This window comes from Vulpes vulpes, chromosome 9 (assembly GCF_048418805.1).
Source record: "Vulpes vulpes isolate BD-2025 chromosome 9, VulVul3, whole genome shotgun sequence".
Lineage (NCBI taxonomy): Eukaryota > Metazoa > Chordata > Mammalia > Carnivora > Canidae > Vulpes > Vulpes vulpes.
In genome coordinates, this window is record NC_132788.1 from 22933552 (window position 1) to 22957860 (window position 24309).

A 24309-nucleotide genomic window follows, 5' to 3' on the forward strand; every position below is an offset into this window, starting at 1 on the left:
TATAAAATTATTAAGAGGATAGATCTCATGTTAAACATTCTTACCATAACAACAAAAATTAAAAAAAAAAGATACATGTAGAAACCAAAATTAGAAAGATTTCAAAACAACTGATGATCCTCTAGATACATTATAAATTTGGGTTAAATAACTAAAAAACTTAATTGTTAAAAGAGAATTAGAATTACCTGGGGATGTGTGGTAAGCAAGGAGGATCCGGATACATACGATACTTTCTCATAATGGGACTGGATAATCCAGTTGGAACTTCCAAGGGCATAGCCTGAGCTTAGCGGAGTCACCTGTACTGCACCAAAAAGCTCCTAGAAAAGAACCATAGTAAGGATGTGTGATGAGCTTTCAGCAGTGCAGTCACACTGGGTAAATCTTTGCAGGAAAAAAACCCAGAAATACCCTTCACTTACAGAAAATTTAAAGTAAAACAGACAGTATAAAATAAAGCAAAAAACCCAATGGAGACTATACGGTAGACCCAAAAAGCAATCCTATAGTCTTTACTTGACCCTCTCTTGAGTTTCAGTCTATCCACACGTACCAGGCACCCAGGCCTTATTCATCAGAAGACAGAGATGACAGATTACCAGAAAGACTAAAGAGACAAATACTTGGGCTTTCTTTTTCCTTTTTTAGGTTAAGCATTCATCTCTTGGTCATTCTATATGGAGTGGCTCTCGATACAAGTTAACAAAAATGGGAACCCTTAATATGAGATCAGAGTTCAAAAGTTATACTTGCCAAATTGCTTCTTGATCGGTTTTATGCTCTCTGGTTCCTGTTTCACTTGTCCCAAATCTATAACGTTGCACCCGCTGTTCTAAAGTGAATAGGATGAGATTTCTTTCTCCTGACTCATTACAAGCTGGTCAAGAGAACACTGACTAATGCTGGGGAATGTGAAGGTTAGGAAAGAACACTGATAATCTGGAGGGTGAAGGATAATGACAGATGCTCCGACTTTTCGCCTTGTACTAGAATAAGATTCTCAGTGACTGAATAGCTACAGGAAGGGAACTATAAGATCCTCCAAAAGGGGAGCAATATGAATTGAAAGCATTCATGCCATCACTTAAAATCATATTAACACTCACAATTTTCTGAGAATATCCCACCAGCTGGATTTTGCTAAGGGCAGAGTTCACCTCTTGCATCGTATAGCATCTTCTCCAGGTTGATACTTCCACTGCATCCTTGAGTGGAGAAGGCAGCAGCCTATAAACGCATCAGAATACCAATTCTTTATGTTATCAGGGATTCCTTTCAAGTAATTTGCATTAATTAATTAAGTAATTTGCAGTAATTTTCATTTCCTTTAAGTTGTCCAACTTACTGGCACAGAATTGTTTACAGGATTCCTTTATAATAATTTTTATTTCTAGTACTGACTCTCTTTCACTTCTGATTCTAGTAGTTTGAGTCTTCTTCTTTTTTTTTTTTGGCCAATCTGGCTGAAGATTTGCTAGCTTTGTTGATCTTAAAAAAAAAAAAAACTTTTCTATATTCTTTTCCTATTTTTTATTTTGTTTAAACAGCATATAGCTGGATATTGTGTGTATGTGCATTTTTAATCTAGTCTGGTCATCTCTGCCATATAAATTGCTTAGTCCACTCACATTTACTACTGATATAGCTGGATTATGTTTACCAATTTATTTTGTTTTCTCTATGTCTCATGTCTGTTTTGTTCCTTTGTTCCTCCTTTATACTACCTTTTGGTACTAAGTGAATATTTTCTAATGCAGCCTTTTAATTTCCTTCATGGTTTTTCACTGTATTTTTTTGAGTTATTTCCTTTATGGCTGTTCTAGGGCTTATCATATGCATCTTAACATAGTGCATTTCTATAGGACATTTCAAATTCTCTTCCCTATTCATGAATGATAAATGAAATACACTTTGCTCATGGGCCTGCAAAGCTATAGAAAAGGACTGAGTGAAACACAGCTGAGGTGTGGCATAAAGGGGGAAAATAAAACACAATTTGTGACTTTTCAGATCAGCATCAGGAGTACCCCTTAAAACAAACAAACAAAACTTTCTCATTAGAAAAATACTAGATCATTTGCTCTAACAAAATCAGGAATAGACCTGGGAGAGTGATCTCCCTGAAATACCACTGAATATAGTGAAGGGCTTTGCAGACACAGGCACACACACACACCTTCAAGACAAAGAGAATGAGAGAAGAGGCAAGAGCAATGGCATTTTAGAAAGTGGAAAGTATAAAGACAAATAATTAGCACACACAGGAAAGTTTAATTCAAATAATTTAAACTGTAGAACCCACAAAAAGCTCAGCAATCTGAAACAATAGATATGTCTGGAAGTAAGATGGAAGGTGAGCCTAAGAACAAGGGGATATGGTTAAAAAAAAAAAAAAAGACAAAAACAAAAAAACCCCTGAAAATAGAAGCTTCCATGGCACAAAGACTTTTATAATCAGTTTTTTACTCTCCAACTCCTAAACATGAGCCAATAACCAAGGATCAGCATACATTTGAGGAAAATCTCTAAAATGATAAAGGTCAAAACAAATGGAGGGAGGACAAGAGGAAATAAATTAGGCTAGTAGAATAAAATTTTAAAAAATACTATCATTATCCATAAAGAGATAGATAAGATATTATGTCTAAGAAATGAGAAGTGGCTTCTATTAAAAAAAGAGCATTAAGAGAATAAAAAAGCTCTTGGACATAAAATATGATAGCATACAATAAAAGCATGCCAACAAAACCTATCAAAATTTTAAAATTAGTTAAAAACATAAAAAAATTATATAAGACACAAAAGAACTACATAAAAGAAAAACCAGAAAAGCTTCAAAACAAGGTGATAGAACTTAATAAAGAATTAGAAATTTAAAACATTTTTTTTCAGAAATGGAGACTGAAATAACAGAATTACAAGACTGGATAAACACACAACAGGTAATGGCATAAGAAGAACATAGGAAGAAAAGATTAAATGCTAGAAAGAAATGAAAAGTTAAGAATTTGCAAGAAAGGCAGAAAATGAAGACAGGCAAAGAAGAAGCAACATACAGAGAACAGGAGTTCCTAACAGAAATCCAAGCAAGGGAACAGAACAAATATTAAAAACTAATTGCTAAAATAAAAGAGGCTTGAAATTATACAGTGAAAGAACTTTCACAGACCTGAAAATACCGACCCAGAAGAACTAACACCAGATATATTCTGAAAATATTTACACTATAAATAAACTTCTGGGAAGCTAGGCAAAGTGAGCAAGTGATTTACAAAGGAAAAAGTACAACACCAGAGTTTCAACAGCAATGCTATTTTACTTAAAGAAGTGAGTAAAATATTTTAAGACATTCACAGAAAGAAAATGCAAGCCAAGGATTATACAATTAACAAAACTGACTTTCAAGGTTACAGAGCACAGTAAACAATTATTAACCTGCAAGAACTTAAGGCATTTTATTCTCATGATCCCATCCTGAGATATCTTCTGAAGAATGACTTTTAGACAACCTAAGTGACTATAGAAACATCAATACATCAGCTAGTAGTGAGTATTAAACACAATTATGTAGAAGTAGGACCAAATGAAGATTAAAAGGGAGAGAGGATAGTATGTAATGCCTGTATGTTCTGATAATATAAATATAATAAAAGCATGAAAAAATAAGGGAAGGAAAATACATATTCTCTTTCTTCAAATGATGACCTAGAAATAATGACCAATCCAGGAGTAATGAGCAACCACAATGGGAGCTTAAAATTCCATTTCCTGGGCAGCCCAGGAGGCTCAGCAGTATAGCGCCGCCTTTCTGCCCAGGGTGTGATCCTGGAGTTCCGGGATTGAGTCCCACGTTGGGCTCCCTGTGTGGAGCCTGCTTCTCCCTCTGCCTATGTCTCTGCCTCTCTCTCTCTCTCTCTGTGTATTCTCATGAATAAATAAAATCTTAAAAAAAAAAATCCATTTCCTACTAAAAGACTATAGAGTATTTTAGAGAAATGGGTGATACCAGATTTAGGGTAGGAATATACCAGAGCAGTCTTAAATATCCTGCTTAAGTATATAGCAAGGAAACAATCAAAGGGTACAAAGGTCACAATAAAAGGACACAGCAGACAGTATGAAGAGGCTCACTGTCCAAAATGGGATAATCTGAGCTGCAAAAAATGACAGTATTGCAATGGGTTGAAATCCATGACATATGTGTCAGAGTGGGTTGTAATTAGATTGGGGCACAGAGAGGATCTTTTGAGTTACTGGAAATAATTCTATTTTAGACCTGGGTAGCAGTCATAAGGACAGTTGCTTTACAACAATTTATTAACTATATATGTTTGGTGTTTTGTTTTATATTACAATAAAAAAGTTACTTTAAAAAATAGAAAAGGGACACCTGGGTAGCTCAGAGGTTGAGTGTCTATCTTCAGCTACGTCATGATCTTGGGGTCCTGGGATAGAGTCCCGCATTGGGTTCCCTGCAGGAACCCTCCTTCTCCCTCTGCCTCTGTCTCTGCCTCTCTGTGTGTCTCTCATGAATAAATAAATAAAATCTTAAAAAAAAAAGAAAAATTTATGTAAAAATAAGAAATTATGACAGCAGAAATGAAAAACTCATGGATAAGCTGGGAGGTTAAAAGAATTTCTCAGGCAAAAGAGCAAACAAAAATAAAGAGATGGAAAAGAGGACAGAAAAAAAAATCTGAGTTCCAGTCCAGAAGGTTTAACATCTAAGTAGTGAGAGTTCCAGAAAGAGGGAACACAAGACATGGGAAAGAAAATTTTAAAAATAAACAAAAAAAATTTTTTTGGCCAAAATTGAAGTTGTCCATTTTTTAGACTGGGGGTCAGCAAACATAGTTTGCAAAAAGCCACAGATATTTTAAGCTCTGTAGACCACAGTCTGTCACATCATTCAATTTAGCTGTGTAATGCCACAGGCAATATGTAAATGCATGAGTGTGGCTGTGTGCCAATAAAACTTTACTGCTAACAACTGTGGCAGGCCAGATTTGGCTCATTAAACAAGGGCTTAGCCACAGTTAGAACTTCTGTACTAGATGGTAAGGACCCACTAAGTACTCAGCACATGAATGAGAACTGTCCTTTATTAAGACACATCATCACAAATTTAAGGAACAAGATTCTTAAAGTTTCCACAGAGGAGTAAGTGGGATACTTACCAAAGATCTAGACCCAGAATAGTACTGCACTTTTCAATGGTATTTCTGGAAGCTAGAGAAAATGATATCAAATCTGGTGCTATCATTGGAGGGTGAGGGTAGAACAAAGGCATTCTAGGCATACAGGGTCTCAGAAAATTGACCTCCCGTGCACTCTTCCTCAGAATGTGCCTGGCAAAATGAACACAGGAACAAGAAAAAGGCCCAGAAACAGCTTCCAACAGTAGAAAGAAGTGAAAATATCTTCAGGATAATGGTGAAGAAAATCCTAAACTGAGAGCCATGTAGCAAGCCTAAGAGCAGCTGGGATCAGACTGGAGAAAGAAAGGTGGCTTTGGGAGTGGATTTCCAAGAAGATAAAACAATACCACTAAGTTTGAACATACTGAGTGAGGAGAAACTTGTACAAATGGCAGACGGGTTGTAGATAAACTAGTAAGAAGTGCACAGGAAACTAAGCAAATAAGCATACAACAAGATCATTATTAACTCAAGGGAAAACAAAAAGTTGTGCAAGAAAGAAAAAAATAATCCTAACAATGTTATATAGCCAGTGAGTTGCATTTATACAGTCATAATTTTGTAAACACTGAATAGAAGTTTAGCTAATGTAGCGCAGAGATCACATTGTTTCAATTCTATCTTTGTTTCTCCAGGACAAAATACTAATAATTCTCTTTACTTTCTGCATAAACAGACACACGAAGATCTTATTTCACTTATCTGTCCTATGTACACTGGATTGCTTTAGGTTTTACAATATTTATTCAATCATTATTTAGCCCTGACTACGGCCATAGCACTGAAGTGTTATAAGGGATATAAGAGGAACAACATAGAGGCTTCTTCTCCTAAGAGCTTAAGTCTAGAAAATTTTTACAATGGTATAAGGCAATATAAAGAGATGTCAAAAGCCATGAGTCATCCCTGCCTGCAGACTTGCCTTCCCTCACAGAAGGGTCTAAATGACATATTAAAAATGCAAATCTTAACACACACACGCACACACACACACCCTCCCCTCTTTCACTATAATGGCTTTCCATTATATTCAAGATAAAATCCAAGACTTAGTATGACTTTATAAGGCCCTTCTTTATCTGGGTCCTGCCTCAGCCTCTGTTCTATATAATAAGCTATACACAGCCCTCTCGGTCCCAGGCTCCCTCAAGCCTGTAACCTACCCCACTGTCTTCAGATTTTGTGGGGACAACACTCCTTTAAAATCTAGACCACTTGTCCCTTTTTCTCAGGTCTTATGACAGTGATCAAGACCAGGTGCACACCCTATGTACTCTTTGGGAACATAGCCCAAGTGTGTATCAGAGACAGGGAAGTGGTACAGAAGGTCCCTCTGGATGCAGCTACCGGTGTCAGTGGGGGCTGCTGCTACTGCTTCTCTTCTCCTTCCACATCCCTGTTGACTTTGCCAACCACTTGGAGGGAGGAGAGGTTTCTCTCTGAGGCACATGATGGAAAAAAACAGGATTTACAGACTTGTCTGGATACAAATTCCAGTATTACCTCTTCACCTCTGAGCCTCAGTTTACTCATTTGTGAAATAAGGAGAGTAGCACCTTCTTTTAGAGTTGTTCTGTGAGGGGTAAATGACATAATGTATGTGAGTGTCTGGCACAGAACAGATGCTGAATAAAGATGGGTTTCTAACAACCCCCCACGCTCCCTTATGCAGCCACCACAGCTCCAGGAGTATAGTTTCCCACATTATCATAGTAAACTTCAACCCAGGGTGATTTACTTCAATGAGCAGCAAGGACTCTGAACTGGAGTGGCCCAAGCACTACTCGACACAGTCTCAAGGAAAAACCTAAGCTATTCCCCTTCTTTAGCTCTTTTTTAAATGCCTTAGGATCAGGGAGCCCCATGGCTTGGGGCCCCTAGAACTGAACTGCATTAAAAATAAAGACTTATTTCGGGCTGGGTAGGAGCAGAGGGTTTTTTAACTTTATGCCAGAGCTGGAAAGCTATTACAAGAGTGGCCTAAGAGGGTGGGGAGGTTCAATAACACCTGCAGGCCAACCACATCTTTCAACCTAGTCGAATTTGTCTTAAACTGCCCCCAGCTTTGCCAAGCTGCTGCAACTGAGTCACCTCTGTTAGAGGTTGAGCAAAAAGTCATACACAAAGCTAGGTTAGGTACGTTTTATTTTTAAAAATTTTTATTTAAATTCAATTTAGTTAACATACAGTGCATTAGGGGTAGAATTTAGTGATTCATCAGTTGCATGTAACACTCAGTGCTCATGATATCAAGGGCCTTCCTTAATGCCCATCCCCCAGTTACCTCTCCTTGTTCATCTCCCCTCCAACACCCTCAGTTTGTTTCATAGCATTCAGTGTCTCTTATGCTTTGCCCCCCTCTCTATTTTCATTTTATTTTTCCTTCCCTTTCCTTACATTCATCTGTTTTATTTCTTTAATTCCTCATATGGTATAGGCCTTTCTCTGACTTATTTCACTTAGCATAAAATCCTCTAGTTCCATCTGTGTCATTGCAAGATTTTATTCTTTTTGATGGCCCAGTAATATGACATTGTATATATGAGACCTGCCTCCTTCCCATCCCTCGACAACTAGTACTGCCATTACTTCCTTCCCCTGATGGCTCTTCCCAGCATACACTCCTCCCTTCCCATCTAGGACGATGTCCTAAATTAAGCAGATTAAAATCTGGAACAGTCTTTCTCCAAATGAAGGATTTGGCTAATGTTTCTATTCTCTATTGGAGATTAAACTATCACATATTCAACCTCCAGAATAAGCCAGCAAATGCTCTGAGTCCTTGGTAAGGGAAAAATGGAAGATGGGAAATATTAACTACTTCTGTCTTCAACAGTCCAGAACCTACTTCAAGAGAAATTACTGGGGTGTTTCAGGTAGGAAAACAATTTCCTTAAACAAAATAAAAGACTTGTGAATAATTCAGGTCTATTTCAACTTGGATCTTTTCTCATTTTCCCTCAGGGTAAATAGCACAGAAACAATAAATTTAGGTTCTGGAGAAACTAAAGAAAGCATCTGTTTATAGAGAAACATTCATGATAATTTTTTTTAGATAGTTTTTAATAACCAGTTTAGTATAGCACTGTTGGAGAGAACAGTGTTGTTAAATAAAACAACAAAAACAGTATGTTTTTATTCCAATATATCATACTACTCACACAGTAGTATCTTTTCACATTTTCATATCCTCAGCACTGAGCAATGCCCAACACAAACACTCAAAAGACAAAACATCTGTTCTTTTGTTGCCCCAGGAAAGGTAGGAACCATTGAGTCAATTAACAAGTTCTATCTGAAGTGCGTTAGTTTGGCTTAGAGGTGAGCCAGAGGAGGTCCCAATGACTCTGGTCTAAAATATGACCAATTAGGTTTAGGGTTTTGTAGCTGGCAGCTCCTGACATGGTCTCTAAGGATCCCTGACTTCCATATTCACCCCTTTGTGTAGTCCAATCCCTTGAAGGTGGGTGGACATAGGATTTGCTTCTAGTGAAGAGCGTATGACAAAAGTGAAAGGATGTCACTTCCAAGATTAGTTCACTAAAGACTGTGACTTCCATCTTGCTTATTCTGACAAAACTGCTTTGAGATGCTCTATGGAGAGGTACACACATAAGGGTCTAAGAGAGCCTTCAGTCCATCACCCCTGAGGAATTGAACCCTACCATTACCCCTGTGAGTGAATCCTTTCCAAGAGGAGCTAGAGATAGCTGCAGCCCTTACAGGAGACTCAGAACAGAAAACCCAGTGTTTTTAATAACTTAAGACTTTTCTGGCCCAAGTTCTAGTACAGAAGCCATGTTTAAATACCTTAACTAAGTTTGGGCTTTCCTGAGGTCTCCTTGATGACATTTTTATAAACTCTAATTGTAGAACTTCTGTAGAATGGTGTTCTTCATATCCAATTTAACTGGGATTTTTGCTTATTTTTGTTGCAATATTGAGCAATTTACTTAACCTTTTCTTCTCATATTTCTAAACTGAGGGTAAAATACTTCCTTCAAAGATCATTGTGAGGACTACAGTAAATAAGTGGTTATATGTGTGTGTGCATGTGTGTAATTATTATATATAGGATAATCAGTGCTTTATGAAATTTGACTTTTCTAAAAAGTTTTATTTATTTTAGAGAGAAAGAAGGAAAGGGAGAAAGAAAGAGACACAGAGAGAGAGAGAGAACGTGAGCAGGGGGAAGGGCAGGACCGGAAGAGAAGCAGACTCTGTGCTGACTGCAGAACCCAACATGGGGCTTGAGCCCAGGACCCTGAGATCATGACCTGACCTGAAATCAAGAATCGCCACTTATTCAACTGACCTACCCAGGTGCCACTGAAATTTAGCTTTTTTATGAAATTCAGGGACTTTAATATCCTCCCTCACCCTTATGCTTAAATTCTTTGGGTATCTTACTCTATCAACTTATACTGACCATACTACTTTCAGATTTAAAACTAATTATTTTGTCATTTCTCTAGTTGGAAATATCCATGTTTCCTTTATCATATAGGCTTGGTAGACAAAATGTTCACAATTTTGGTGAATTTCCTATCAGCTACAGAAAAGATTTAAACTAGGAATTAGTCAAATATACTGTTGGCTTTTTTTTTTTTTTTTTTAATTTTTATTTATTTATGATAGTCACAGAGAGAGAGAGAGAGAGAGAGAGGCAGAGACACAGGCAGAGGAAGAAGCAGGCTCCATGCACCGGGAGCCTGATGTGGGATTCAATCCTGGGTCTCCAGGATCACGCCCTGGGCCAAAGGCAGGCGCCAAACCGCTGCGCCACCCAGGGATCCCTACTGTTGGCTTTTTCAAAAGACCAAAGTTTCCATATTCTTTTGTATAATGTTAAGTTCCAATTCTTTTCTCTCTTTCCTGGCATGCACTGGCTGATTTTAACCAATCCAGTCACCTTTCAGTTGTGCCGTGTTGCCATGTTTTTGCCCATACCCTTCCCTTATTTTAGGATCCTCTCTTCCCTCTTGGATACCCTACTTAATCTGCAAGTCCAAGCTAAGTCTTGCCACTTAGTACATAATCTTTGCTTGACAGGCTCCTTGGGTACAGGGACTATGTCTTAAACTTTCTTGGGCATTTTCCTGCAAACTTATCATAATGTCAGGCATTTGGCAGTTAATCAACAAATAAGTCATCTGAATTCCATATTTATACCCCAAAATTCCTTTTGCTAACACTCTTTTCTTATTCCTTTGAGATATTTAGTCACTTTGTCACTACTTCCATCTCCTATCATTCTGCCTAACCTAGCTCTCCCTAAAGTTCTGCTTCTGCTTACTTGAGGCCATAATTATAGAGAGGCATTTATAGAGCCATTTGAAGCCATTAAGATTATTGGCTGATTCAGGATAAGTTGGATAAGGAAACCCAGTGGGAACTAGTTCTATTTTTTTCTGGCTTTCTAATTTATCAAAGTCAAATTCTCAGAGTCTAAATGTTTAATAAGTACTTTCTAAAAGATTTCATTGTTTTGTTTTTTCTTATCAGACTTGAGTGCTTAATAAACTTTCCCCCCAGTGCTCTGACATCATGCCAGAGCTCTGCTGTCTCTTCTTCCATCCTACCAGCAACCAACAAGCAGAAAAGACCATGTGTTTGTGTTAAAGAGTAAGACCTTAAGTCCACAGGGACCACTTAAAAATTTATAGATAAAACATTGGTTGGGTTTTTCTAAGTGTGTGATGAATGAAGGGATCTGCAAAATGAATATAAGAGCAGAATACAAAGAATGTAAGAAGCAGATAAATCTTTTTCCTTTCATTATAGCAAAGTGTGCTTTATTAATATACATGGGGGTGGGGTGGACTGGAAATGTATTAGCAGAGTGATGACCTTTATGGAGTTTACCAAAGTGGAGCCTGATAATCAAGCATTTCTCAATACTAACCTGAAACTACACAATCCCTGATTTTTGTTTTAGGTCAATTTATCTCTAAAAAGGACAAAAGCAATTGCTTAGGCTACCAAAGCACAATAGAAACAATTCTCCAGAGAACCTAAACTGCTTCTGCTTTGATTCCATTCTTATCAAGAAAACTCTTATCTATAACTTAATCTCTTAAGTGGACTTGCTGACCAGACCAGTGTCCTACAGAGATGAACCTTTTTAGTTCTGGAGCCAGGCAGATGTCTCAGTATAAAGTAATTAAATAGGATTTTTGTTTGTCAGTCAATATCCTGCGAGTTTAGTTAGCCTGAATCAGTCCTTCAGAGGCTAATCAACTCTGAGTGAAATGAAATGATTAAGTTTCTGGAACTGCAAAGCTCAAGGACAAGCGGTGATGACTTCATCAAAGTACTGCCATTCTATGAATGCTGGCTGAAGGAGCCTCTCCCTTCCACATTTTTAAAAATTGTAACCCAAGTGAACTCAAAGATATTTTAATTCAATTCCCTTGTTTTACAAAAAAGGAGATTGAGTTCCAGTATCTGGATGACAATGCTAACAGCAGGCGAGAGCGGGATTAGAAAAAATGGTTTTCCTTCTCTTATACTACCTTGCTTCATCAGAAAGGTGGCATCTAAAGATAAATTAGGCTGTGGAAGGCAGATGTGTGCTGATTACTGAAAAGGGGTTATGTGAGTCAAGTGTATCATTAAAGGAGAAACGGATGCTGGTGTTTATGGAGCACCTACTATGTGTCTGGTGCTGATTTAAGGACTCTCATGCTAATTTAGTCCTCACAGCAATTCTGCAGAGTTGCTGATATTCTTATTTTATAAATGAGGAAAGAGAGCCTAGAAGAAACAGATTGTTACAGCACTACAGCTACTAAGAAGCAGATATGAAATTTAAACACTGGTCTGTTTGATCTCCAAGCCCATAGCTTTAATTTTTTCCCTACCATATAGTCAGACCTGATAAATTCCTCTATAAATGCCCATGGAGCATCAGAGCAGAGGGACTTCAACTATGTCTTTTTTTATGTCTTCTATAAGGTATGAACCCACGTTTTAGGCTCTGACTACTGAAAACTGCCGCAACATTTCAGCCAAGAATATATCAGTGCATATTTCCTTAATGCTGGCAAAAGGGTTACAACAATATCCTGTTTTTATCCTTAATTGTAACTGCAGATTTCTAATCTTATACAGAAAAATCCTACTTGCTGTTTTAGTTTCTTAAGTGGAACATTCCGTTTTAAACTGACCTATTATAAACCCTAAACTGTAAAGTGGGTATGAGAAAGTCAGAAACTCAAAAATTACATTGCAAAGGGAGTTTCCTTTTCCTACCCATCAAAATCTCTTTTTCAAGAAGAGTAAACTGCAGCATCAAAATGAAGAAGAAAGATGACTAACTTCTAAATAAATCTCAAGGAGCAGTGTTGACTGAGGCAGGGAATCAGACAGCTGCCAAAAGCAAGAGTAATAGCTTCTTTGGGTATACATACTAATACTAAATCAAATGCTAACTCAAACTAACTTCAAATGATTTAAGAGAATTTGTCAGATCCCTCTGACCAATGAGTCTGAAAGATTTTAATTTATTATTTTCTTTAGTTCATGGTCTTATTAAATAACAATCTACTAAAATGCATCAATTCTAGGCACTTAACCAAGAGACAGCCTGTGTAAAGTTTAAGTCAAAAACTGGGGGCTTGAGTCTCAAATCCAATTCAGAGGTGTTTTGCTTGGATCATACAGGATTTTATTTTAATGTGTGAGCCAACATTTTAAAAAGATGAAAAAAAATCACATTAAAAACATCCAGATTTTGAGTTTCTCTTAAAAAAAGAAGAGAAAAGGAGGATTTGGCAGCAATGGGCTCACGTTTCCATATGGCCAGATCTGCTGAAGCTCTGTGTCAGCTGCCCCTTTAGATGGGTGTGGTCACTGGCCCACAGTTACCCAAAGTCCACCTCACTCCTATATTTACCTTCCCCATCCCCAGGAGATACCAGAGTTTGTGCTTCCTACCTGAGAACCCCTCTTGGATAAAGTAAGTACAGGCATTAAAGAGGGAAAAAAAGGGGGGGGGGGGGATGAAAAAATAAGACACAGCTCATATCACTTGGGAAAAATGTCAATGTAATAGCAAAAAACAGTGTTTCTCAATTTAGTTTTGCCACAGTACTTTGGGACACTAGATAGAAACTGGCTTGAGACAGAGAGAAATTTTAAAATGATGTAAATCCTTTGGCATAAATGTTATTCAAATGAAGCACTTTTAGTATTCTGGCCCAAGGTTAAATTCTAGGTGAATATTTCAAAAGAACTCTTTTTGTCTGATGTCAATTGCAAAACAGCTCTTCAACTTCCTCTACCACTTGTAATATTCATGCTGAGTTTATCCAGGAGAAAAAGAGGACACAGCTTGCTTGGTTTGTTTCTCTACCACCACAGCATACTCTTTCCAATAATTAGACTCCTCTCTTTCTCTATCAGTAACGGTGGCTCATCTTGTGCTCAAGAGCCAAAACAAAATACCTGACCAGAACCAGAAATATGGTTATGATACATCAAATAAGCAAAGAAGGTCTTCTCTAATAGTGCAAGTTATTCTCCTTGCTTCTCTACCAAGTTGGCTTTTAACAGTTTCAGATTTTTGCCCACCAGGTGGCGAGATAACAAGTTCAAGGTTTTATCTTTCAGAAAGCAACCCCCTCCACCCCTTTTTAAAGCACCTTTTTAAAAGGGAGATTTTCTAAGCATCTTAGGAAATAACTTCCAGGCTCCCCCCTGCCACCCCATCCTCCTAGCCCTCTGCTCCTCCAAGTTCTTTTTTTCTTTTTTTAAGATTTTATTTTTTTATCCATGAGACACAGAAAGAGAGAGGCAGAGACATAGGCAGAGGGAGAAGCAGGCTCCAGGTCCCAGGACCTCGGATCACGCCCTGAACCAAAGGCAGACACTCAACCACTGAGCCACACAGGTGCCCTACTCCTTCAAGTTCAATTCAATTCTCCCTAATAAATGGTGGCACTTTTTTTGTAAGCCAGTTATCTTGTTGTATTTTACAAAGAATGGGAGGCAAAGGAAAACTGCCAAGGACTCTGCCCAAGGTCATAGAAGAAAAGGCAAAATAAGGATGTGGGACTTCCTAAGACTTGGCCCAGAGTTTGGAAGTCAGGAAACAGTGACCTTTGAACATCACCTCTAGTGTGCCAAAATTATTTGTGGCAAAATATCATAAAGGGTATAAATTTAAAAGGAGGAAGTAAGGGAAGCCAAGGTGTACGTGTTCCACATAGAAAACAAAGTCCTAAAATTTCTAAGGAGGGAAAGGTAGACAACTATGTCTGATGTGGTCCAGTGGGCTCTGGGAGAGAGAAAGAAAAAGGGAACGAGGGGGGCACACAGGTGGCTCAGTCAATTAAGCATCTGCTTTTGGCTCAGGTCATGATCCTGGAGTCCCAGGATCAAGCCCCACATCTGGCTCCCTGCTCAATGGGGAGTCTGCTTCTCCCTCTGTCCCTCACCCTCCATTTCCTGCTTTATCTCTCTGTAATAAATAAAATCTTCAATAAAAAAAAAATTAAAAAGAAAAGGGTTAGGAGGGATAGAAATGGGCAGGAGGAAAAGCAGCTGAGAATAAGAATGGAAAATGAGAAGGGGAAGGGACCTTGTTATAAGCAGGTACACAGCCAGATCAAGGAAGTCATTTAAATACAAACACAAGACTCAGACGTGTGTGTGTGTGTGTGTGTGTGTGTGTGTGTGTGCACGCACGTCCAGAAAACATTTCCTTCCATGAAGACATACGGACACCATATCCCCAATCAAGGAAAGAGAGACACAAAGAAAATCCATAAAACAGAAGAGAAAATGTGCAGTTACACATACCTCTCCCTTCCCTCTCATGAGGGGGCTCACATGCACTCTAGAAGCGACATGCATACCCAAGAGGGAGCCCAGCACAATGGTTAAAAGCACACACTTTGCATTTGAGTTCAAATCTTACAGCCTAGTTGGCTGACCTTGAGCAAGTTGCTTAACCTGTCTGTGGTGGTTTTCTCTTCTGATGTTAAAGAATTAAATGAATTAAGTAAAACATTGAGAATAGTGTCTGGCACACACCAAGTGCTATGTAAGTTAAATAAAACAGCACACACACAAAGGAATGCACAGAGGACACTTATGCTCAAACTCTGAAAGAGTTATAGTATAAAAACAAAGCATATTCTCTCAGCTACATACACAAAATCTTTTTAAAAAAGGATTTATTTATTATTTGGGAGATAGCGAGAGAGAGAGAGAGAGAGAGAGAGAGAGAGGGAGAGAGAGAGAGAGAATGCACATGTGCACATGCGCAAGAGGGAGGAGCACAGGAGAGAATCTTAAGCAACTCCCTGCTGAGCATGGAGCCTGACTGGGGCACGCTGAGATCATGATCTAAGCTGAAATCAAGAGTAGGAGGCTTAACCAACTGAGCCATTCAGGTGCTCCTGCATATACATGTTCTTATAGAAGGAATATTCACAAAAACCAAGACATTCCAAGTTTTGATAATTAGAGAGCTAACAAATCACTGACCTAGAGGGAAAAAGAACTCAGTAGCATGGTGGCTGGAAGAGCGTGGACTTGGATAGGCATTAATGGAACACTCATTACCTAGAAAGCCAATGACACGTTTTTGTCTGACAGTCCTAGCCATGGTCTTCTGCCCTTGTCTCTGCGCCCCCATTCATCCTCCACGCTGCTTGCAGAGTTACTTTCCCCGTAAACAAATATGTGATCACATCATTCTCCTCCTTATAAACCTCCACCAAGGGACTTCCTACTCTCTGTAATATACAACTCTACACATCAGATTCTTCATTATCTTGTTCCAACGTACCTCTCTAGTTTCAACTCTCACCTCTCCTCTCTGCTTTCCCAATCTAATTCATCCTATACTTCTCACTAGTTCCCAAATATACTATATCCCATCATGCTGTATCTGGATGCACTTCCTGATCTTTTCTATCAGGAAGAGTCCTTTTCGTCCTCCAAGATCCACCTTCATTGTCTTTTCCTAAGGAATGTCCTCCTCAGCTTCCCTACTCAGAAATTCTTCGTTTTCTGAGCACCTACAACACTGTAACATAACAGGCACCTCTTACAATACATGCCATCTAAGACTATAATTTACCCATTAATGGTCTGATTTCCCATCAACCCCTGAGTACCTCAAGGACAGTGCCAATTGTTTCACTAGTTTTTAAAAATTCTCACACCCAGCACAATACCTCAGACATGGCACAGTTGCCTCTCATAATATGCTGGTTGAATCAAACATAGCTCTCCCCTAAAATAGGGAAAAGTGAACCTCTGGTGCTAATAGTATCAATGTGAAAGCATAACATGAGAGAACAAATGAGACCGTTTTGCAAAGCCTAAGGGTTGACTGTCAAGGGAAATAGGCCTACTGCTCACCGCTGAATATCCTTGTTCTTCCACAAGGAGGCAGACTGAGCCTTGGGCACTCTTTCGATGAAATTCACCAGCTCTTCCATGAGAAGCCTGAGTTTAAAGAAAAAAGTGGTGAACAGTCATAAAAGAATGAGAAAAACATACACTCTACATTGTAGCCAAGACAAATGGGCTTGTCTGCCTTTCCCGGCTGTCTCAATCATCTTTCTCTCTGTTGCATATAAACTTGGATAGTGTTTTACATAAAGCTGAACAAAACCCCAACCATCTCATTAAACTTCCATGTTAAACATTTAGAACATAAATGAGTTAATTCAACTTTAAAAAAAGCCTGGCGTGTATCTTATCTTTGAACATTGAAATATACAAGCCTGTGATTGAACTCCTACTCTTAAGACCTGTGCCTTTAGAGAAATAAAAATACTAAGGGAGAAAAAGTCATATGACGGTGAAGTACCTGATTTTGGTGGCAGCACGGGTAGGTAGGGCTGTTTTTTTTTTATGGCAATGTTACATGGACATTTTAAACTGGAAAATGCATTTTAGGAATTTACAAAATTCCAGGTGGAAGAATACTCTAAGGATTCATACTACAAGCCTAACTCAAGGACCTGCAAAATGACCGGCTCTTTGTGCAGATCACAAGATGGACTCTAATGGAATCACAACTGAGGGAACCTAAGAAATGCTTCACTTGAGAGGATCAATGATGCATGTGCTCTGAGGAATACATGGCATAGAGAACTGTTAGAATCCTGGATGGCCAGAAGATGACCAAAAACCAAGAAACAGATTTTCAACATCTTGAATCCCCTTTCAGAATCCAGTATAGATGATCCATATTAACTTAAATCTTCTCCCAATCAACATATAGATATAGCAAGCCATCAATTTACGAGCATTTGAATGTTGAATAACTTCATTTCATTTCCACTGATTTATTTATTCCTAATCCCACCCCCTCCTTTCATCTTGAGAGAGCAGCATTAGTTCCAGCACTCAAAGATCTGGGACCTAGGCGCCTTATCGTTCTGACTGTAGCTCTATGAAGAACAGTCTGGTGTGTCCTTCCTCATGCTTTAACTTTTTCAGACTAGAGTCTAATGTTTTCAGCTTATCCTCATTGCAACTGATCCATCGCTTGTGTTTTACTTCCCTATAATGTCTCTTCCTCAGATCCCTATGTTTCTCTGTACACATTACATGTTCTTTAATGTGAGCTAACACAAAAATGAGGACATATTTTGTTACGGTAATTCCATCTTGTTATACTTCTGCCAGACATGAGAACCCAAAGCTAAGAGTCCATATCAACATCTTGATCTCATATTTTGAGTCTTGATAGCTTCACCTGACACCATACTTGTTAGTTTGCTTCAACTCTTTTTTCTGGGGTAGGTGATTTTCTTCACATAACTTCTCTCACTGAATGATGTTATGGGTACTTGAAGCAAATACCTGTGTCCTGAAAGCTTGGGGGAATGCAGAGAGAGAAATGGCAGAGCATTCTCAGAGTCAAAGGAAGGCTCCTTTTACTCCTTAGAGTTCTGAGTTGCACTCTGTCAAAAGTACAGTCAACTTAACTGTCTAATTACTTATCCTATTTTCTACAAGCTGTCTCCATTTATAGTCTGCATTAAATCATAAAGGGGGAAAATTCTGAAAACAAAGTAATAAAAATTCTTCTTTTCTTAAATGTGCTATGCTCCTTTCTCCTGAAGCTCTTTGCATCGCAACTCTGTGGTGTCTTAACTCAAACGTTACCTCTCCTAATTAGTATCATCTGCACAGAGGATCTGTCTTGGTGAACACCTTCCTCTAGTCTTTGCTTCAAAAACTAAGACAACTCACTGCATTAATCTCCAGGCAATTTCAACGAATACTTGTTTTATTTAGAGAGTTGTCTATTCATGCCAATTCTTTGGGTTAGCTGCTCAGAAGGAGACACCAATCCCTCCTGGCACAACACTCCATTACACAGTCACCACAGAAAGGAGTACTTTCTCTTAAGATAGGGATATACACTCTCACCTGCCAATCTGAACGGTGGGTTCTGTGGCATACACTGTGCCTGTGAAACCGGTGTGCTCAGTGATGTAGGGCAGTGCCATCATGCAGTGGTAGTTAGAGATGAGGATCACATCTACTGTAGACAGATCTATTAGCTCGGTCTGAAAAGAAAGGGGAGGGAATGATACATATCTGTTCAGGGCACATAGATCAACGTGATGTGACTGAAAAATGATGCTGTCAGAATGCAGAGAAGTCGTTTTTGTACTACAGAATAATGATGCCTTTCCTGCAACACTTCTATTCTCTCATTTTAGGATATTTCCTAATACTGATATTAAGTAGCATGACAGGATGGCTAAGAACGAGAATGCAGCCAGTGCACCAGCAGCACTCTGATTTTACTAAAATAGAGTTCTGAGTTTGACATATGAGGGTAAATGACAACAGAACACTTCAGCAGCTGCTGCCTGGCAAATGCAACCAGTTACCATGAAGCAGAGAGAGCACAACAGAAGCTGTGAGGGGAACCAGAATATAATGCACCACGGCTACTGGTTTATTGGCAACAGAGAGAGCAGCATGCAGAGGAAATGCATGCAAGTCAAATGCAAGAGGAAACTTTTTTTTTTAAGGTAACTTTTGAACAGTGCTGGATGTAGAACAACAAAAAAAATTTAGTGGCAGAATCACAAAAGGAAATTTTCTCATATTCTGCCCTAGGCTTAAACTCAAATCTACCTTTTACTCCATTGTTAGGGTCACGTGAAAGAGGAAAATGCCACTGTTTAGTAAATTTTATGAAAACCTTTTTAGTAGAAGGAACTGTTTTTCCCATATATTTAAGTCCTACCTGTCTTTTAAGGCTCAGTTCTCTTCTTCCATTAAGCCTTCCTGATTTGCCCAGATGAAACAAACATTTCTTCCTCAGAACTGCCAAGACACTTTATGGATGTCCCTCTTATGACAGTTAGCATTCTGCCCAACAGCTCCTCAAAGTACCACCTGGACAGTATTAAATGTCTCTGAGGTTAAGAATCTTGTGTGACTCATCTCTGTCCCCTCCCAGTGGTGGTAGCCAGTGCAAAGCAAGCCTTGGTGCACTGTCTTTGGAGGAATGCAACATTGTGACTGGAACCTTCCATAGGAAAAAGTGAGTTGCTATGGTTCAGAGACATCATCTTAGTCACTAGAGTTCCCTCTAGAAACTATATGGAGCACTAAGGGCAATATGGGATAAGTAAAGGAAGTGTTTTAGTTAGGAGAATGGGTTATTGAACTAATATGTCTCCCACAGAGAAAAAGTAACAAAGATGTTCATGACATCTTTGCAAATAATAGAGATGATGCGCCATTTTGGCTGTCGGTATTTTCTAGTTGAATGATTTTACATGCAAAATAAGTTAATTTAAAAAAGCCACCAAGACATAATCAGCTCCTGAAGACAGCATGTAGATTAGAGGTCAGAAGCTACCCATTGCTAGGGCAATGGCAATCTGTGTGAATAAAATGCCTAATGATAGCTATAGTTAATTTATACCACCCTTAACTCCATGTTGTATGCCGTACACTTCCAAGACAATACCCTCATAATGAGGGGTCATGTAACATTTCACTAGTTCTGTTCCCTACTATCTCTCTAGAACCATTTCTAAACAAATAAGAAAATTAAGACATAATTACAGAGTGACAGATCTGGAAGATAACAAGGGAATAACAGGTGAAGCAACAAGAAGGCTCAAAAGCATCTCCACTCTCCCTCTTGCATTTAGAAACTGGGTGAGTTTGAAATTTCTCTTTAATATATAAGAATCAGCCCACAGAGTCTAGAATGATGAAAAATCTGGTGAGGACAGCTGGAAGAAAAAAAGTATATATATACACTCTGTATATATATCAAGAGTGCCTACATAAACATTTTTCTTCTGAGAAATAAATTTAACATCCAAACCATGTTTATATACTCACATTTATATATTTGCTTACATTCTTTCACTTGATGAAATCCAATGAGGATTATTTTAATTTTCAACTTGTATATAGACACTTGGGTTCTATAGATCATAAACTGGGTCAAACACTCAAATTTACTGGCTGCTTACTATACTGCCCTAGACCTTATACTCAATCTACAGTGTGGACTTTGAGGCATACAAAAATGTTTAAGGTAGTTGTACTAGATTATAAATTCCATGAAGACTGGGAGTAGGTCTGCCTGGCTCACCTTCAAGTCTGTGAAGACTGAATTGGAGTAAGTACCTCTCTCCTGATTCTGTGACTCTCTTATTTTCTCCCAAGCATACAATGCCCTACCTCTACCTTAAAATAGTGACTATTACTAACTTGATACAAACTACAAGACAATACGAGTTGAAAACCCTTATATATATAGCTCTAGAAGCCTCAATAGATCAATAATCCTTTAGCCCAGCAAAAGATGAACTGTGAAATGATAATTGTTTAATTCCAATTTCTAATAGTTTAGTACTTTACGGAGCAGGTCAGAAAGTCATCAGAACATCAATTCATAAATTCTACATTGTTGTCCACGAACTGAAGGTTGCAGCAGTCAGTACCGTACCGAAAATAAATGTAGCACTTGAGATTAGGAATCTTTGAACAGATGGGGACCTGTCCCACCAATTCCTAAATGACAGGTAAAGGTGACAAAAGATTTGAATAGCAGTTAGGAAGAGACCAGGATTCTTGGTAACTCTTTAGCTTCACCCTTATTCTTATTACTTTATCTCAAACTTTTTCCCTTATCTGCCATCTTCAATTACCATACCTTGCTTTGTCTTTCTTCTCTTTCACTCCACTATCCCAAAAGGGCACATACACATACTTCAAAGAAGAAAAGTTTATCTACAGAGTATCAAAGAAAGTGTTGAAATGGAAAGAGAGGCAGGAAGAGAGTACAAAAATAAGGGAAACAGTACTCCAAATTTTCTTTTGGCACTGAACTGTGAAAGTATCTCCTATAGGCACTATAATCCACTAGGTGCATGGAAAAAATAGAATGGTAGCCTCTCGTTGATTTCTTCAGGAACCTGGGACTTGCTAACTACTGGTCTTCCTATACTGTCTGTTGAGAATGCCATCTACACCACTCTAGAGACCAGCATTGTTGAGGGATTAGCTGTCTTTAAAATTAATGGAAATTGATCTTCACTTCCTTTAAAATGATAAAACTGGCCCCAAACTCTTATAACAATCTCACTGTGATAATAATATGTAAGCAATAGGTACCTGTGGCTCAATTCAGAATCTGTGAATTTTAAGCAATATTTGATATGATATTTCAAGTCAGCAAGAATTTTTACATTTTACTATATTGGCTGAATTAACAGCAATTCCCAAATACCCACTGTAAGCAGGACTACAAAAGGTATGGCTAATCTAAGACACAGGCATGTAATTACAAAACTGAGAGGCTTGAGTTATTTCTAAACCTTGCTCAAAACTATGCCCTGGTACAAAGTATCTGTGGGGATTACAGAAAGAACAAGGAATACAAAAAAGCAGAGTTAAATTTCTTACAGATAATATAAAAATCTCCTAAAAAAAGAAAAAAGTAAAAAGCTCCTAAATGATTATATTTTAGCTGCATAATAATGTGCCTAGAATAATAGATTCATTTCAAATTGAAAACAAAGCTAAGCCCCTTAAAATTATTTCTTGACTTCATTTTGAGAGATATGCTTTGTTTCTACAGTAAGAATCACTTTCATCTTACCTCTGGTAGGCAGAATTCAGGCACAGAATCCACAAATACATGACCCGAGCACTCTTTTAGCTCCTAAAAGGAACAAAAAGGAAAAAAATTCTAGGAAGAGATATCCAACAGATACAGCACCAAAGAAACTTCATCCCCAAACCAAGCTTTCCATGAAGAATCACAGATCGCCAAAGAGTTAGAGGGCAGCTGGAAGGTTATTCAGGCCAACTGTTTTTCCTATTTAGGCCCAGGGAGGCTAAGTGTCTTATTCAGGATAAAAAATGCTGTTTGGTGGCTAACTTAGAATTTGTACATTTCTTGATGCCTCTTCAAGGCAGGTGTGGACATATGCTACTTTCTAACTCATGATGCACTGCTTTCCAAGTAGTAGTCATGTAGCCTGTATAGCAAAATCAGAATGATCTGGTAATACTCATGGAAGTAAAGATACCTGAGTCCCACCTAAGACCCAAGGGATCAGAAGTCTGGGGATGAGGCATGCAACCTATATTTATAATAAGCAAATCCAGTGATTTTATTATGCAATCAGCTTAGGAGTTCTGGTCCTAGACAAATGACTTACAGCCTCTTTCTCCTCCTACCAAGGGTTGAGGGGTAAGGGGTAAGCAAGGACAGAGAAGAAGAGTAGAGGGTAGGGATTAAACCATCACCACCACCATCACCTCCATGAACATAATCTTTGTCTTTGCGGAGCATACAATTTATTCAGGGCTATAAACCAAATGTCTTCATTCAAAAGAAAAAAGTATACTTACATAGAAAAAAAAATAAACTACAACACCCCACTCTGCTCATGACCTACCATATTTAATGTGCCTTAGTTTGGATTTCCTCAACAACAGATGTCAAGAAAAGGGTGAGTGCAAGCTTATCTGGAAACGCTGAGAAAAGAGCAGGATATGTGAGTGATTAAGGGAAAGGACAGGAGCAGACAATGGATACGCTACTGAACTACACACCACTGTGGGCAGCTGGAACTTACTCCCACAGGAACTCTAAGAAATGGTGTAGAACATACACCTTGGAGTCACACTCCCCAAAGGCAAAGGATCTGGGATATTTACATGGCAACTTCTGCATTTTGTGCAGCTTCACGGAAAAAGCTCTCTGGCAGATTGGTAGATATACTGGCAGCTGAAATTATGAGAGAATAGCACAGGGAAGAGGCATGAGTGGGCCACCAACAGGGTCTGCTACAATGCCTCCTGAGGCCACTAGAGATAAGCTGTCAGCTGATACACATGCAACTAGAGTTGCTGTCTTCCCTCACTCCTACTTTAAACTGAAATCCGTGGAGGATTTTTTTGGTTCATCAAGGTTAACATTTTCTATGATTTTATAAGGAAATGAGTGAAAATCAGTATTTGGCTGATAGTTTGCTCTTTCCAGAAAGAGAAATACTGTTGGAATTTTGTTCCATCATGTTTTCATTCATCACTGAACATGCCTTTCTATATAGTCATATGTGCGTGTCTTTATACATTAGAGTCTGAATGGTTTTACTCTCAATCTTTATCTGAAATTAGGGTACTAACTATATGTTATTTTCCTTTTGAATTTTACAAGTCTCATATCAGAACCTTGGCAGAAGATTTCCTCCCCTTGCCTTCCACTGTAAACTGGCTCCTCTCTTTATAGAATTACTGTTTAAACAGTGAAAGACGGAGCCAAAAACGGACTGAAACAGTTCTTAATTATAGTGTACCTGTTAGCTAAAAACAAATGAGCAATTATGTTTAATGAGAGAAGACTTCCAACTCCCTTAGGATGAGGCTAAATATGATTAAAGACAAATCATGGGAAATTTCAAAGTCCTGCCTGGTCTTAAATTGGCTATGTAATCTTCTTCCCCATAATGTTACACATCGGAGCATGTCCACCTCACATGACAAATCCTCCTCAGAGGCTCTCCTCTTTCGTGGCCTGGAAAAGCGTATTTGCCATTCCGTGCACTCACAGTGTCCCTGTATTTTATTCACCACTCCC

The 24309-nt window shown here is 38.5% G+C and overlaps 1 protein-coding gene and 1 long non-coding RNA gene across 4 annotated transcripts in view; one reads left to right on the plus strand and one right to left on the minus strand.

Moving 5' to 3' along the window:
- Positions 1-24309, minus strand: part of INTS9 (integrator complex subunit 9) — a 101868-nt gene that overhangs the window by 32944 nt on the left and 44615 nt on the right. For all 3 annotated transcript variants that reach the window (XM_026007839.2, XM_026007840.2, XM_072719597.1), the window contains exons 4-8: positions 22321-22383; positions 18606-18745; positions 16578-16664; positions 1110-1230; positions 189-323 (exon numbers count right to left, since the gene is read on the minus strand). In XM_026007839.2, the coding sequence (XP_025863624.1) occupies positions 189-323; positions 1110-1230; positions 16578-16664; positions 18606-18745; positions 22321-22383 (546 nt within the window). The remainder of the gene's footprint in view (positions 1-188; positions 324-1109; positions 1231-16577; positions 16665-18605; positions 18746-22320; positions 22384-24309) is intronic.
- Positions 1-24309, plus strand: part of LOC140593840 (uncharacterized) — a 63832-nt gene that overhangs the window by 8986 nt on the left and 30537 nt on the right. The gene's annotated exons all lie outside the window — the stretch shown is intronic.